Source organism: Arvicola amphibius, chromosome 18 (genome assembly GCF_903992535.2).
Source record: "Arvicola amphibius chromosome 18, mArvAmp1.2, whole genome shotgun sequence".
Classification (NCBI taxonomy): domain Eukaryota; kingdom Metazoa; phylum Chordata; class Mammalia; order Rodentia; family Cricetidae; genus Arvicola; species Arvicola amphibius.
In genome coordinates this window covers 7,286,144-7,299,604 of record NC_052064.1, presented here as the reverse complement: position 1 = coordinate 7,299,604, position 13,461 = coordinate 7,286,144, and the positions used below count along the sequence as shown (strand labels likewise).

At 41.8% G+C, this 13,461-nt stretch overlaps 1 protein-coding gene across 1 annotated transcript in view; it reads left to right on the top strand.

Annotated features, from left to right (window-relative positions):
• The window catches only part of Pus7 (pseudouridine synthase 7), a 37,275-nt gene extending 24,113 nt beyond the window's left edge, over positions 1-13,162 (top strand). Inside the window, 6 exon segments of the mRNA XM_038315537.1 lie at positions 644-804; positions 1,752-1,878; positions 2,691-2,792; positions 9,192-9,321; positions 10,843-10,934; positions 11,337-13,162. Coding sequence (XP_038171465.1) covers positions 644-804; positions 1,752-1,878; positions 2,691-2,792; positions 9,192-9,321; positions 10,843-10,934; positions 11,337-11,473 — 749 coding nt within the window. The 3' untranslated portion in view covers positions 11,474-13,162.
• The last annotated feature ends 299 nt before the right edge of the window (positions 13,163-13,461 follow it).

Here is a 13,461-nt window from a genome sequence, read left to right as displayed (position 1 = left end):
TATAGCTAGATATTCATGGAATTACTTTAAGTAAAAGTAACTGAAGGTTGTTATTTTAAAGTTCTTAGTGGTTTTTTTCTAATTTTTAAATGCCATTTCATTTTCATATATTTTTGAAATTTTAAAAACTATCTCCTGGTTCTAGCTCTTTATTTATCTGATTTATTAATGCATGTTTAAATGTATGTTCATTTCTCTTCAGTTACTAAGAATTCTCTGAGTTTATAGATAATGTATATGTATGGTTATTTTGTTAAAGCATAGTATGATGACTAAAATTTTTCCGGGAAATATCTCTAAAACTATACTGTAAAAAGGGGATTTCTCTGATACTTTATAAAATGTCAAAATATTAATACTTATTTTAGGTAACTATTTTCAAGCTAAAAAAATCTGTTTTTAATTTTAAAGCAAGCAGTACAGGGGCAAAGAAAGGAAAAACCTCCTTAGCTGAGGTGGTAATGAACTCTTGCTGTTCGTGTATGGGGCCCGTGGTCTTGCTCTTGGGCAGCTGTGAGCTCCTTCAATACACATGCATTTTCCCCAGTTCTATGCTCCCTACGAGGCATGTGAAGGGATGCACATTCTTCTGTTAGACAATTGTTGGACGATTCTATTGATCGTAGCTTCTCTTTTCCCGTAGCTGAAAAGGGGTACTTGGTGAAATGCAGAGAAGAATGGGCCAAGACCAAAGATCCAGCCTCTGCCCTCAAAAAGCTACCTGTCAAAAGGTGTGTGGAAGGGCAGCTGCTTCGAGGACTTTCAAAATATGGAATGAAGAATATAGTCTCTGCATTTGGCATAGTGAGTGCAATTTGTGAAGTCAGGCAATGACTCAAGGTGGTTAATGCTTTTTAAACATAATCTTTAAAAAACTTGAAAGGACATCCAATAAGAATCCTTCAGTGGTCTCCACAGAGATTTATTCGAGTGTCCCTCATTCTGACCATGAAAGGTGATGAGCTGGCAGAGGTGAGGATGTTGGTGGTGTTTATTAGCATTGGCACAAAAGTGTCTATGGAGAATAGAATTGCTAATTGAATGGGATTTGAAAATTTTAGAACTCAGTTGGGCGATGGTCTCAGGCGCCTTTAATCCCAGAATTTGGGAGGCAGAGGCGGGTAGATCTCTGTGAATCTGAGGGCAGCCTGATCTGCAGAGCAAGTTCCAAGACAAACAAACTTCAAAGCTACAAAGAAACCCTGTCACACAAAACCAAAAAAAGGGGGGGGGGGATTCAGAGCCCATTCTACAGTCATGTCTTTTAGAACTTTAATTTGTGTCTGTGCCTATGCAGAGCATGCTCATGGACTCGAGCGCACAGGCCAGGACAACCTTCGAGAGTTCGTTCTCTCCTTATAGCACGTCTGTCCCTGGAGATCAAATTCAGGTGGTCAGTTCAAGGCAAGTGCCTTTACCTACTGAGCCATCGATCTGACCCCATTGTACAACCATTCTTATTGGAGCTTTAGACTGCCTCAGGAAGGGAGTTCAGCAGGAAGTAGCTAAGTGGTTTCCTGTTAGCGTGTTTTCAATCGAGGTGCCATATTGGTAAGCGTAGTTCATATATGTATGTATAACACAGGACACTTGGAAGTGCTTTCCCACTGAGCTGCATTCCCAGCCCCACAATCAGACCCAGTCTGAGTTTCTTGTGTTGGGATTACCATTAAATGAGTAAAAATTTGGGGAAACAACACTTTAAATGTTCAGAATTGTTTTGTTTTTGCCCATTTCTCCCTTCTCTGCAGATACCAAGAAATAATCGCTTAATGTATATCCATAGTTATCAAAGCTATGTGTGGAATAACATGGTAAGCAAACGGATAGAAGACTACGGGCTGAAACCTGTCCCAGGGGACCTTGTTCTCAAAGGAGGTATGGCATATATATCACCAGCGAAAAAATACGTATGTGTTTAGAATAAGCAGCTAAGTCTGGGCCTCCAGCTAGTATAACAGAATAACCTTTGGGCTACAATTGGCCCAAAGCCCTTTACAAGCATGAATCTGGGTCTTCAAAATATGCATATTTATATATTTAATATATTTATTTATATAAATATATAAAATTTATATAAATATATTTGTGGATATGTCACAGCATCTCATTGTGTCATCGGGCAGTTTCTTTACTAAGTATGTAACAGAATGGTCTGAAACATTAACATAAATGTTAATATGGGTCTAGAGCGTTAAGTCGGCCGTAAAGAGCACAGACTATTCTTCCAGAGGAGCCAGGTCGGTTCCCAGCACACATGGTAGCTCACAGCTGTCTATAACTGCATTTCTAGGGATACAGTGCCCTCTCCTGGCCCCCGGGGATACTCACCACACGTGATGCACAAGCATACATGCAGGCAAGACATCCATCCACACAAGATAATAAAATGATCTTTAAAGGAAATGCTAATATCCTGTCCGCTATCAAACATTTACTGTGTTTTGGTCTTACGCCAGACGCTTTCCCTGTGTTGCTCTGTTGTAGCGCTACTGGGAAGTATTCTGATTTTTACAAGATTTAGCCCCTTGCTCAAGATTCCAGCTGATTAAAAAAGGAGGGATTCTAAGCTTCCTGGGCCTCTGCACCTGGACACCTTGTGCTTCCAGCTCACTGAGATATATGTAATTTTAGGATCATGAATTCATGAAAATGCTTTTTCTTAACCTGTTGTGCTTGTGGATTTGCAGCCACAGCCACCTATATTGAGGAAGATGATGTTAATAATTACTCCATTCATGATGTGGTGATGCCCCTGCCTGGTTTTGATGTTATCTACCCCAAACATAAAAGTAAGTTCCATGTTTGAGCCAAATATTTAAAACAAGTGTAATGTGATTAAGTTGTCAGTAACCAAGAGTAAAGCAAGGGAAAAAAAAATCAATATTTGAATTATAGTCTTAAAACTTTCTTTATAGCACATTTTAATAGAGATTTAGCCTTCAAAAAACAACTGAATGGCTAATCCCAGCAGAGACTGGTAGATTTCTGTGAGTTCAAGGCTAGCCTGGCCTACAAAGCTAGTTCCAAACCACCAAGGGCTATATAGAAAGTTCTGTATAAAAGTAAGTGTGTGTGTGTGTGTGTGTGTGTGTGTGTGTGTGTAAATTTCTTTAATTATATATGTACTATGTATATACACATAATATACACATTGCACACACATATATATATGTATAATATATATAATTTTGTGGTCCTGGAAAGGAATGTATTCAGGAGAATAAATTAAAAGCTACCCCACTGCGGTATCATGGACCTGTGATCCCAAGTGCTGAGGCTGGAGGATTGCTTCAGCCTATAAGTTGGATGCCAGCCTGAGAAATGGAAATGAAAGTTAGAATCCTCTGCCATTACTTCCCATTCTCCAGACTTTTTGTCATTATTTTTGTTACCTTTGTGGATGTCATTGGTGGTAGAGGGGAGGAGGACTTGCAGTTTTTCCGGTTTGTGATTCAGAGGTGGGAAAGAAACAGTGTTGAGTAGTTTGAAAGAACTGACCCAATACTTAGCCAGTCTGTGGATAGTATTTTTTTGTTAAAAAAATAGTTTTTCTTGGTCAGAGGACCAGAGTTCTACGTACTAATATTATATTCCTTGAATTTTTTTAAGTTTGACAATGATAAGGAGTCGGGCATTGGTGGCACACGCCTTTCATCCTAGCACTTGGGAGGCAGAGACAGGCAGATCTTTGTGAGTTCGAGGCCATTCTGCTATACAGAGAGAGTTCCAAGGCAGCCAAGGCTGTTACACAGAGAAACTCTGTCTCCAAACAAACAAAAAAAAGTTCTTTTCGGATGATGGAATACTTCTAGCCAGGTTTATAGAAATCTAATATGTATGCGTAAGTCATCCACATTGCTCTGCTTCCAGTACCTCATTGCCTGACTTCACTGAGGAGAAGGGAGTGTGGACTGGTATAAGAGAGAATGAGGAAGGTGGGCAGGGAAGAGTATAGTCTGCTTCTCTTGGCAGCAACCAAGGAGAGGGCTCAAGATGCTAAAGCAGACTGTTATGGGGTTAAGGAGAAGCCTGATGCCAGGAAACTCGCAGAAATCCACAAGGATGCCCCCAGCTAAGACTTCTAGCAGCAGTGGAAAGAGTGCCTGAATTGGCCTTCATCAGATTGGTGACTACCCTAATTGTAATCATAGAGCCTTCATCCAGTAGCTGAGGGAAGCAGATGCACAGATCCACAGCCAAGCCCTGGACCAAGCTCTAGGAGTCCATTTGAAGAGAGGGAGGAGGGATTATGAGCAGGCGGGTCCAGATGTGATGGGGAAACCCACAGAGACAGCTGAACTGAGCTTTTGGGAGCTCACAGTCCCTGGATGAACAGCTAGGGAGCTGGCATGGGACCAACCTAGGCCCTGTGCATGTGGGTGACAGTTGTGTAGCTTGGTCTTTTGTGGGGTCACTAGCAGTGGGACCAATACCTGTCTCTGAGGCATGAACTGACTCTTTGGAACCTATTCCCTATGGTGGGATGTCTTGTTCAGCCTTGATGCACGGGGAAGGAGATTGGTCCTGCCTCAAATCCCCTGAGAGGTCTTACCCCTTCTGAATGGAGATGGAGCGGGAATAGATAAGGAAAGAAGGGGGAGGGAACAGGAGAGGAGAGAAGGGAAAGTGTGGTGGGTATGTAAAATTAATTAATTAAAAATAATGGAAAAATTCCTATAATGGTAGATATGTAACATTCTCATCAATAAAAAATGATGCATGTCAAAGGGAAGAAGAAGAAGAAAAGATGCCACAGCTGCCATGAGGCATCTATTGTTTCTGCGTCTTTCTGAGGTGTAGTTCCCTCCCCCCCTTTTTTTTCATGCAGGCCAGACCACTTTTTCTGGTACTTTGGATTTCTTTGCGCTTTCTCTGAGCACCTTGCCTCACTTGTTTTTGCCATGTGGCTGACCTCCATGCCTGACTCGTGGCATGCTTACTGTATACCTCGTCCCCATTTCCCTCCTGGAAAGCCACTGAGATCTACAGCTTGCCTTCTTTAGAGTTTTCTTTTAAACTCTGATAAAATTGTCCTCGTGCTTTTAAGAAAAAGAAACATGCGAACCCTTGTTTTAGTCAGGATCCTTCTGGAACAGATAGCACAGAGCTAAGAAAGGGATTTATGAGCCCCTGGCTCCCTTGATGATAGCTACTCGGAAGTCCCAGGCTGTCTGCCTGCTAGAGAGCCAGAGAAGGCATTGTCCTGACTGTCAGTCTGGGGCTAGTGGTACAAGAACCTAGGGTCATGAAGGCCAGGAGCAGGAGAAAAGTAGTGTTCCAGGTCTTTGCCTTTTGCCTTTTGGTCTGTTCAGGGCGTGTCCACATTAAGAGTGAATCTTCCACACTGACTCACTCGCCAGCCTCTTCCAGAACCACCGTCACTGACGCTTCTGCGGTGGACCTCTTAGTTGGTCTGATCAAGAGTAGATCCCCTGGGTTTCCCCTTCAGTAGCAGTTGGGACAGGCTCAGCTGAAACGTGAGAATAAATAATGTTTACCGGTTTGCTGCCCGAGTGTCCTGGTTTTTGTTCCTGTGATAAAGCACCATGATCAGAAGCAATCTGGGGAGGAAACGATATCTTTGGCTCACACAGCCCGAGCACACTCAATCACTGAGAAAAGTCAGGACAGGAACTGAAGCAGGAGGAGATAAAGGAGCTGGAGGAGTGCTGCTCACTTGCTTGGTGCCTCCTTAGGACAACCCATGACACCCTGTCCGGTGAGAGCACCGCCCACGCTGGGCTAGAAATAGGGAATATGTGCCACAGAGACGCCACAGGCCAGTCTGATAGAAGCAGTTCCTTAGTTGAGGTTCCCTTCTCCCAGGTGACCCTAGTTTGTATCAAGTTAAGAAAAACTAATTGGTACACCACGTAAAGCTGATAGCCATTACAAAAAAAGGCAAAGAATCCCCCTCCCCCCTTATTCCTCTCAAAATCTGGAACTTGGCTGGTTCCAGTAAAAATAAATTTAACAGAACATTTGACAGTGCCGTTGACAAGATAGAAGGGACACTAGGAAGAGTTAAGCATTTGCACCTTCGATAACATGGGCACATCTAGTACCTATAAGTTCTTGGGAGTGTGGTGAGATTGTCTTCTTTCCTTGTCCCTGTATTTCAAGCATTTGTAATGACTAATATGAATAAAGAAATGAATTGACTGTGTTTCTAAGTCATCTTATAATTTTAAATAATGTAAGATGAAGTTAATGTTAGTAATCGGGAAAAGGCTCCTGAGCTACATACCAACATTCTAGAGAGATGGCCCTGTGGTCAAGAAAGATTATTACTCTTCCAGACAACCTGAGTTCAGTTCCCAGCACCCAGGTGGCACACATATGCCTGCAACTTAAGCCCCGAGAGTTTCCAGGGCCACCTTTTGACCTCCATAGGCACCCACATGCACATATACATATATTTACATACAAACATACATACATTTCCATAAATAAAACTGAATTGGTTTAATCATGAAAAGAAAAATTAGCTTGATGGTAGCTTATAAAAAATTAAAGGCCATGAATACTGTGTGTGGTGACTCAGGAGGTAGGGGCAGGATAATCACTGTGACTTTAAGGCCAGCCAAGGGTACATAGTGAGACCTTGTCTCCAAGAAAGAAAGAAAAAATGTTAAGGGCCAGCAAGATGGATAAAGGCACTGGTTGTATGACACCTAAGTTTGTGTTGCTAGACCACATGTGAAGTCAAGGAAAGGGCCAACACCATTGTTATCCTCTAACCTCCATATGTGTGACCTGTCTTCCACACACACCCACACACAGTGCGCTTGTGCTCTCTCTCTCTCTCTCTCTCTCTCTCTCTCTCTCTCTCTCTCGCTCTCTCGCTCTCTCGCTCTCATACACACACATGCTCACAATTAATAAAATGGAAAAAAAAATGAATTAAAAAGTATCTGAGCTGGGTGTGGTGGCCCATGGCTTTAGTCCCAACACTCAGGAGGCAGGGGCAGGTGATTTTCTAAGTTTGAGGCCAGGCTGGCCTACAGAGCCAGTTCCAGGACAGCTAGGACTACACAGGGAAACACTCTCTCAAATAAATAGAAAAACAACAAGTATCTGGGGTTACTGTTGAGTCCTGTAACCCGGGGCAGATAAAACCAAAAACGTTAGAGGAGAGACAGTTGAAAGAACCAAAGTCAAATGAAACAACCTATGGCCCCAGTGCTTAGGGATGCGTGTAGAGGCCAGCTAATCTGCCATGTTTCAGAGAAGCCAGTAGAGCCCAGAAGAAAACAACCTGTTTGAAATAGGAGGAACTTTCTCACGTTGTGGCTTGTGTAATAGTCCCCACAGATAAGAGAACATTAGAGAGTCATGGCCTGTAGGCTAAGGCAGATGGTTTCTAGGGTCTTCTGGTTTTTTTGTTTTGTTTTGTTTTGTTTTTTGATATTTATTGAGCTCTACAATTTTTTCTGCTCCCCTCCCTGTCTCTTCCCCTTCTGCCTTCAACCCTCTCCCAAGGTCCCCATGCTCCCAATTTACTCAGAAGATCTTGTCCTTTTCTACTCCCCATGCAGATTAGATCTATGTAAGTCTCTTAGTGTCCTCATTGTTGTCTAAGTTCTCTGGGATTGTGGTTTCTAGGCTGGCTTTCTTTGCTTTATGTTTAAAAACCACCTATGAGTGAGTACATGTGATACTTGTCTTTCTGTGTCTGGGTTACGTCGCTCAAATAATGTTTTCTAGCTCCATCCATTTTCCTGAAAAATTCAAGATGTCGTTATTTTTTTCTGCTGTGTAGTACTCCATTGTGTAAATGTACCACATTTTCCTTATCCATTCTTCAGTCAAGGGGCATTTAGGTTGTTTCCAGGTTCTGGCTATGACAAAGCTGCTATGAACATAGTTGAGCACATGTCTTTGTGGTACGATTGAGCATCCTTTGGGTATATACCCAAAAGTGGTATTCTGGCTCTTAAGAAAGTTTGCTAATTTTCTGAGAAATCGCCATTCTGAAAATCAAAGGCGCTGTACCAATTTGCACTCCCACCAACAATGGAGGAGTATTCCCTTTACCCTGCAACCTCTCCAGCATAAGTTGTCATCAGTGTTTTTGATCTTGGCCACTCTTAAAGGTGTAAGATGAAATCTCAGAGTTGTTTTGATTTGCATTTCTCTGATGACTAAGGATGTTGAACATCTCCTTAAGTGTCTTTCAGCCATTTGGGGATTATGTGTTCTTTTGGTGTCAAATTTCTTGAGTTCTTTGTATATTTTGGAGATTAGACCTTTGCCTGATGTGGGGTTAGTGAAGATCTTTTCCCATTCTGTAGGCTGTCATTTTGTCTTGTTGACCATGCCCTTTGCTTTACAGAAGCTTCTTAGTTTCAGTGGTCTCCTATGCCAATGCATTCAAATGTACTTCGCACTTTCTCTTCTATAAGGTTCAGTGAGGCTGGCTTTATGTTGAGGTCTTTGATCCATTTGGACTTGAGTTTGGCTCATGGTGATAGATATGGGTCTATTTTCATTCTTCTACATGTTGATATCCAGTTATGCCAGCACCACTTGTTAAATATGCTTTCTTTTTTCCACTTGATATATTTTGCTTCTTTGTCAAATATCAGGTGTTCGAGGATGTGTGGATTGATATCCAGGTCTTCTATTCGTTTTCATTGGTCCTCCTGTCTGTTCTTATACCAATACCAGGCTGTTTTCAGTACTGTAGCTCTGTAGTAGAGTCTGAAGTCAGGGATTGTGATGCCTCCAGGAGTTCTATTATTGTTTAGGATTGTTTTGGCTATCCTGGGTTTTTTGCTTTTCCATATGAAGTTGAATACCATTCTTTTGAGGTCTTTAAAGAATTTTGCTAGGATTTTGATGGGCATTGTGTTGAATCTGTGGGTCTTATGTTTTTAAACATTTAGAGTCACTGTGTATAAATTGTATTTAGAAACTCCATGTAAAGTGACCTTTGGGAGTTAGTTTGGGAACTTTATGTCACAAGCCTTATAGCTGATTACAAAAATAAAGCCACAGGTGACTACACTAAAGCTGGAGGTACCTTTTAGGCCTGGTTGCTAAGTTGCAAAGCTTTTATTCGCTATGGGTTACAAACTAGAGTTAACTAACTTTTTTAGGACAGTATGACTTCCCACATATTATGCCAGCTCAAGCTAACCTGCTGACAGACTGCATTCCAATTAACTGTTTGTGTTTTGTACCAGTTAGTGAAGCCTACAGGGAAATGCTCACTGCAGACAATCTTGATATTGACAACATGAGACACACAATTCGAGATTATTCTTTATCGGGTGCCTATCGAAAGATCATTATTCGGCCTCAGAATGTCAGCTGGTGAGTACAGACTGAAACAGAACTGATCGTTTTATAGTACCACAGGTTTTACAGTACCACAGATTTTATAGTACCACAGGTTTTTGCTTTGTGTGAATGTAGAAGGAGCTGCAGGCAGGCCTGCTTTTTGTCCCTCCTGGCTCCCGGGTGCCTGGCTAGCTTATGCCCTGAAATAACAGTACACAAATTGTATTCTTTTAAACACTGCTTGGCCCATTATCTCTAGCCTCTTACTGGCTAACTTTCACATCCTGATTAACCAATTTCTAATAATCTGTGTAGCACCACGAGGTGGTGGCTTACCAGAAAAGATTCTAGCCTACATCCGTCTCAGGTCAGAGAAGCATGGCGACTGACTCATTTCCCTTCTTCTCAGCATTCTGTTCTGTCTACTCCGCCTACCTATGTTCTGACCTGTCAGGCCAAGCAGTTTTCTTTATTAATTAACCAATGAAACAACAGATAGACAGATGACCCTCCTCCATCATGTGGATGTGTTTCTGTGAGGATAAGTACTCTATAGCTGTTGACTGTCCTGATTACTGCTGTTACTACTGCCACCAGTTGGTATTTTTCTAGTGACCAAGAAATTGGTGTTGACTGAAGTCATATAGTAAAAGTAAAAGGGATACATTTTGTTGGTATCCCTGACTTACTGATACACAGAAAATGATCTTTCTTACCTTTCTCTGTAAAACTTCCATTTGTTCCTGGAGTTAGAAAGGTGGTTAAACAGTTAAGAACACTGACTGTTCCTCTGGAGGACCAGGGTTCAATTCCCAGCACCACCATGGCAGTTCTGTCTGCAACTCCAGTTCCAGGGGATCCACACCCTCTTCTAGCATCACACATAGTACACAGATACACATTCAGGCAAAATACTCTTACATACAAAATAAAATTATATATATACACACACATTATATATATATATATATATGATACTTTTGATATTTTTACTATTTGCTGAAGCTTTTCTATGAACCTTTAAAATGAAATCCTGAACTAGTTGCCCATTGCCAGGAAATTCTTTTTCATTCCTCTCTCTCTCTCTCTCTCTCTCTCTCTCTCTCTCTCTCTCTCTCTCTCTCCCCCCCCCCCCTTTCTCTTTTCTTTCCTGACAATGGGCACGGAGTTGGCAGAGTTGGATTTTACCTTCCACACTCTGGAGAGCAGTTCCTCTCATAAGAAGGTGACGGTGGGGGTGGGGTAGAGAATTAAAAAATAGAAATAAAGATGATGGCAGTGGTGCTCACTGTGGAGGATATGTTAATGTCATGGTTACTTCCACTTCACCTGTACGAAGTAAAGCCGCCATGCTAGGGAAACCTTCCAGGTCATCCCGTCACCCGATCGCACTTGTCCTCTGTTATAAAGTAATAGAAAGCATGGACTCTGGCCTGTCTGTTCCGGGGACACCTACTGTCTACCTGTATGTTTTTCTGGCTCTACAACGGGGATAGAGAGCTTTGTGGTGTTGGTGAATGCTCACATTCATGCTCATCTTTATTATTTTTGAAGGGAAGTCATTGCATATGATGATCCTAAAATTCCACTTTTCAACACGGATGTGGACAACCTAGAAGGAAAACCACCACCAGTGTTTGCTTCTGGTAAATCAGCAAGATGTGTGTCTGTCTGTCTGTCTTCCTGTCTGTCTATGTCTTTATACACGTGGCACACACGTATAGATTAGATTGGAGGACAACTTGCGGGATCTAGTGCTCTTCACTGTGTCGGTCCTAGGGATCCAATTCAAGTCATCGGGCTTAGTGACGGGTACTTAGACTTGATGAGCCATCTTGCCAGCCCTGCCTGCCCTGTTATCCTGAGTAAAGTTACCCCATCCACCCAACTTGTTCGTACCCTCCTGTGCTCTCATTTCCATTATTCTCTGAGGACCCTTGGGGAGAAGAATCCTAAGGAAAGGGTGTAGCTTTGGGGGGAGTCTTGGGATCTCTGGTCAGCCTGCCGCCACAAAAGTTTTGACCATACACTTCTTTCTTGTCTGGCAGAGGGCAAATACCGGGCTCTGAAGATGGATTTCTCTCTCCCTCCTTCTACGTATGCCACCATGGCCATTCGAGAAGTGCTAAAAATGGACACCAGCATCAAGAAGCAGACCCAGCTGAATACAAACTGGCTCCGATGAGTAGTTGTTCTGAGAGAGACACAGACAAGTGCCTGCTCGATGACCTGTTCTTTTCTCTTTTAATTGCTGACCTATATTTGATTTTTAAAACTTTTATAGTAAAGGAGTATTTGTATTTTTTAAAGTTTTTGTCAGCTTAAAGAAATAATTTGCAATATTTGTATACATACAAATCCTGAGCATCCTAATTATAGCTCAGAAGATATAAATTGGTCAGAATATACTTTAGGTACTTAAATCCTAGTACAGTATCAGCATTATGACTTTATAACAATAAAAGGGGGACTTTGGTTTAAAGTAGCAATTCTAGGCTTTGCTGTGCATCTGAAGTACAAACACCAGGAATTTTTATAAGTCCTTAATTGGAGTACACAGTGGTTCATCTCAAGAGCAATTGTAGCAAACAGATCTCGACTAGAAATTGGAGTCCATACTTAACACACTGTACTCATGTTGGTCCAATGGTAACAAAACACCCATAGGTTTATAACTATGACATGGTCTTCATTGTGTGGTTGTGTGTCAGATTCAGGTAAGCGTTTGTATACATCTTATCTTGCAGTGGCTTTCATGTTGATAGTATCAGTGCATTTCAGGGGAGGTTTTTTCTTGATGTAAAGATGTAGTTTTTATTAACCAGCCAGTGGTGACACAAGCCTTTAATTCCTGTACTCGGGAGGCAGAAGCAGACAGATCTCTGTGAGTTCGAGGCCAGCCTGGTCTATAAGAGCTAGTTCCAGCACAGGCTCCAAAACCACAGAGGAACCCTGTCTCGAAAAACAAAAAAAAAAAAAACAAAAAAAAAAATGTTACTGGTTAAGGTATAATTTTCCTCTAGGTGCCTTTTACTTTCAGGACTCTGTCCACTGGACTCAAAAGTAATTAGTGATCAAAAAGAAAACATGGAAAACTTACAAGGGCTCCCCGTCAGCGATGCTAAGCTGTCACCAGCTGCTTCAGCATTTCCATCATGGTCGCCACCAGAAAACCTTTCTCTGAAGGAACGGGTATGCCTTTGCGAAGTTGTATAACATCACTCTGCCAATTTTATTTTCTATTGTTTCGAGAAACAAATGTAATAAACATTTTTTGAGAATTCCTTTCTTCTAGTTATGTAAATAAATCAAATATTCTGAAACTGAGTGCCAGTAAACATATTGTCCCAGACTAAAGGAAAGTGAGGGACTCAGTGAGCGAAGGATCCTCGGCAGAGGTGACATGCAGTGTCTTGATGAGGTATGGAACGTGAGAATCAGGAACAATAGCATCCACTGGGGTGACCAATGGCATGGCCTGTGCTTACAGCCATCCCTCCCAGTGTGCTTTCCGGAGTGTCGAGAAAGGACTGGGGTAGAGTGACTAGCGTGTGACCTAGAGCTGACCCTGAAACACCCCTGAGAACCCTTCTTCATATTGGCCTGTGCCACTGCTAAGACCGCAAAGAAGTGAGAAACAGAACTAATAACTGAATTACTTATGAGAAGACTTGGTCTCCTGTTGGAAGCATTTGCGGTACTACATGTAAATTAACATTTGAACAAAGAAGCTCAGCGTATAGTCCTCATCTGGGAAATACTTTGAGGCCTATGTGCAGAGTTAATTTTCCTGGTCATGTCAGCCAATTTCACCAATTTGTATATGTCTCTTTGTCTTTTTTTTAATTACATTTTATTGTATGTGCACACACAATCTTTTTTAAATTGCATCTTATTGTATCTGTGTGCGTGCCTGTTTGTGTGTTTGTATACGTCTCACAGCATACATGTGGATGTCGGAGAACAATCGCAGAAGTCAGTTATCTCCTTCCGTCATGGAGTCTTGTCAGTGTTGGCACCAAGCCCCTCTACCCGCTGAACCATCTCATTGGCTCCCTGTATAGGCATCATTTTAAATATTAACGAAAAAAATAATGATAAGAGTCAGATTCTTCAAGCTGTTTTGAGTCTTGAGAATATATGTTTAGCTTTAGAAATCTGATGTCGGATAAA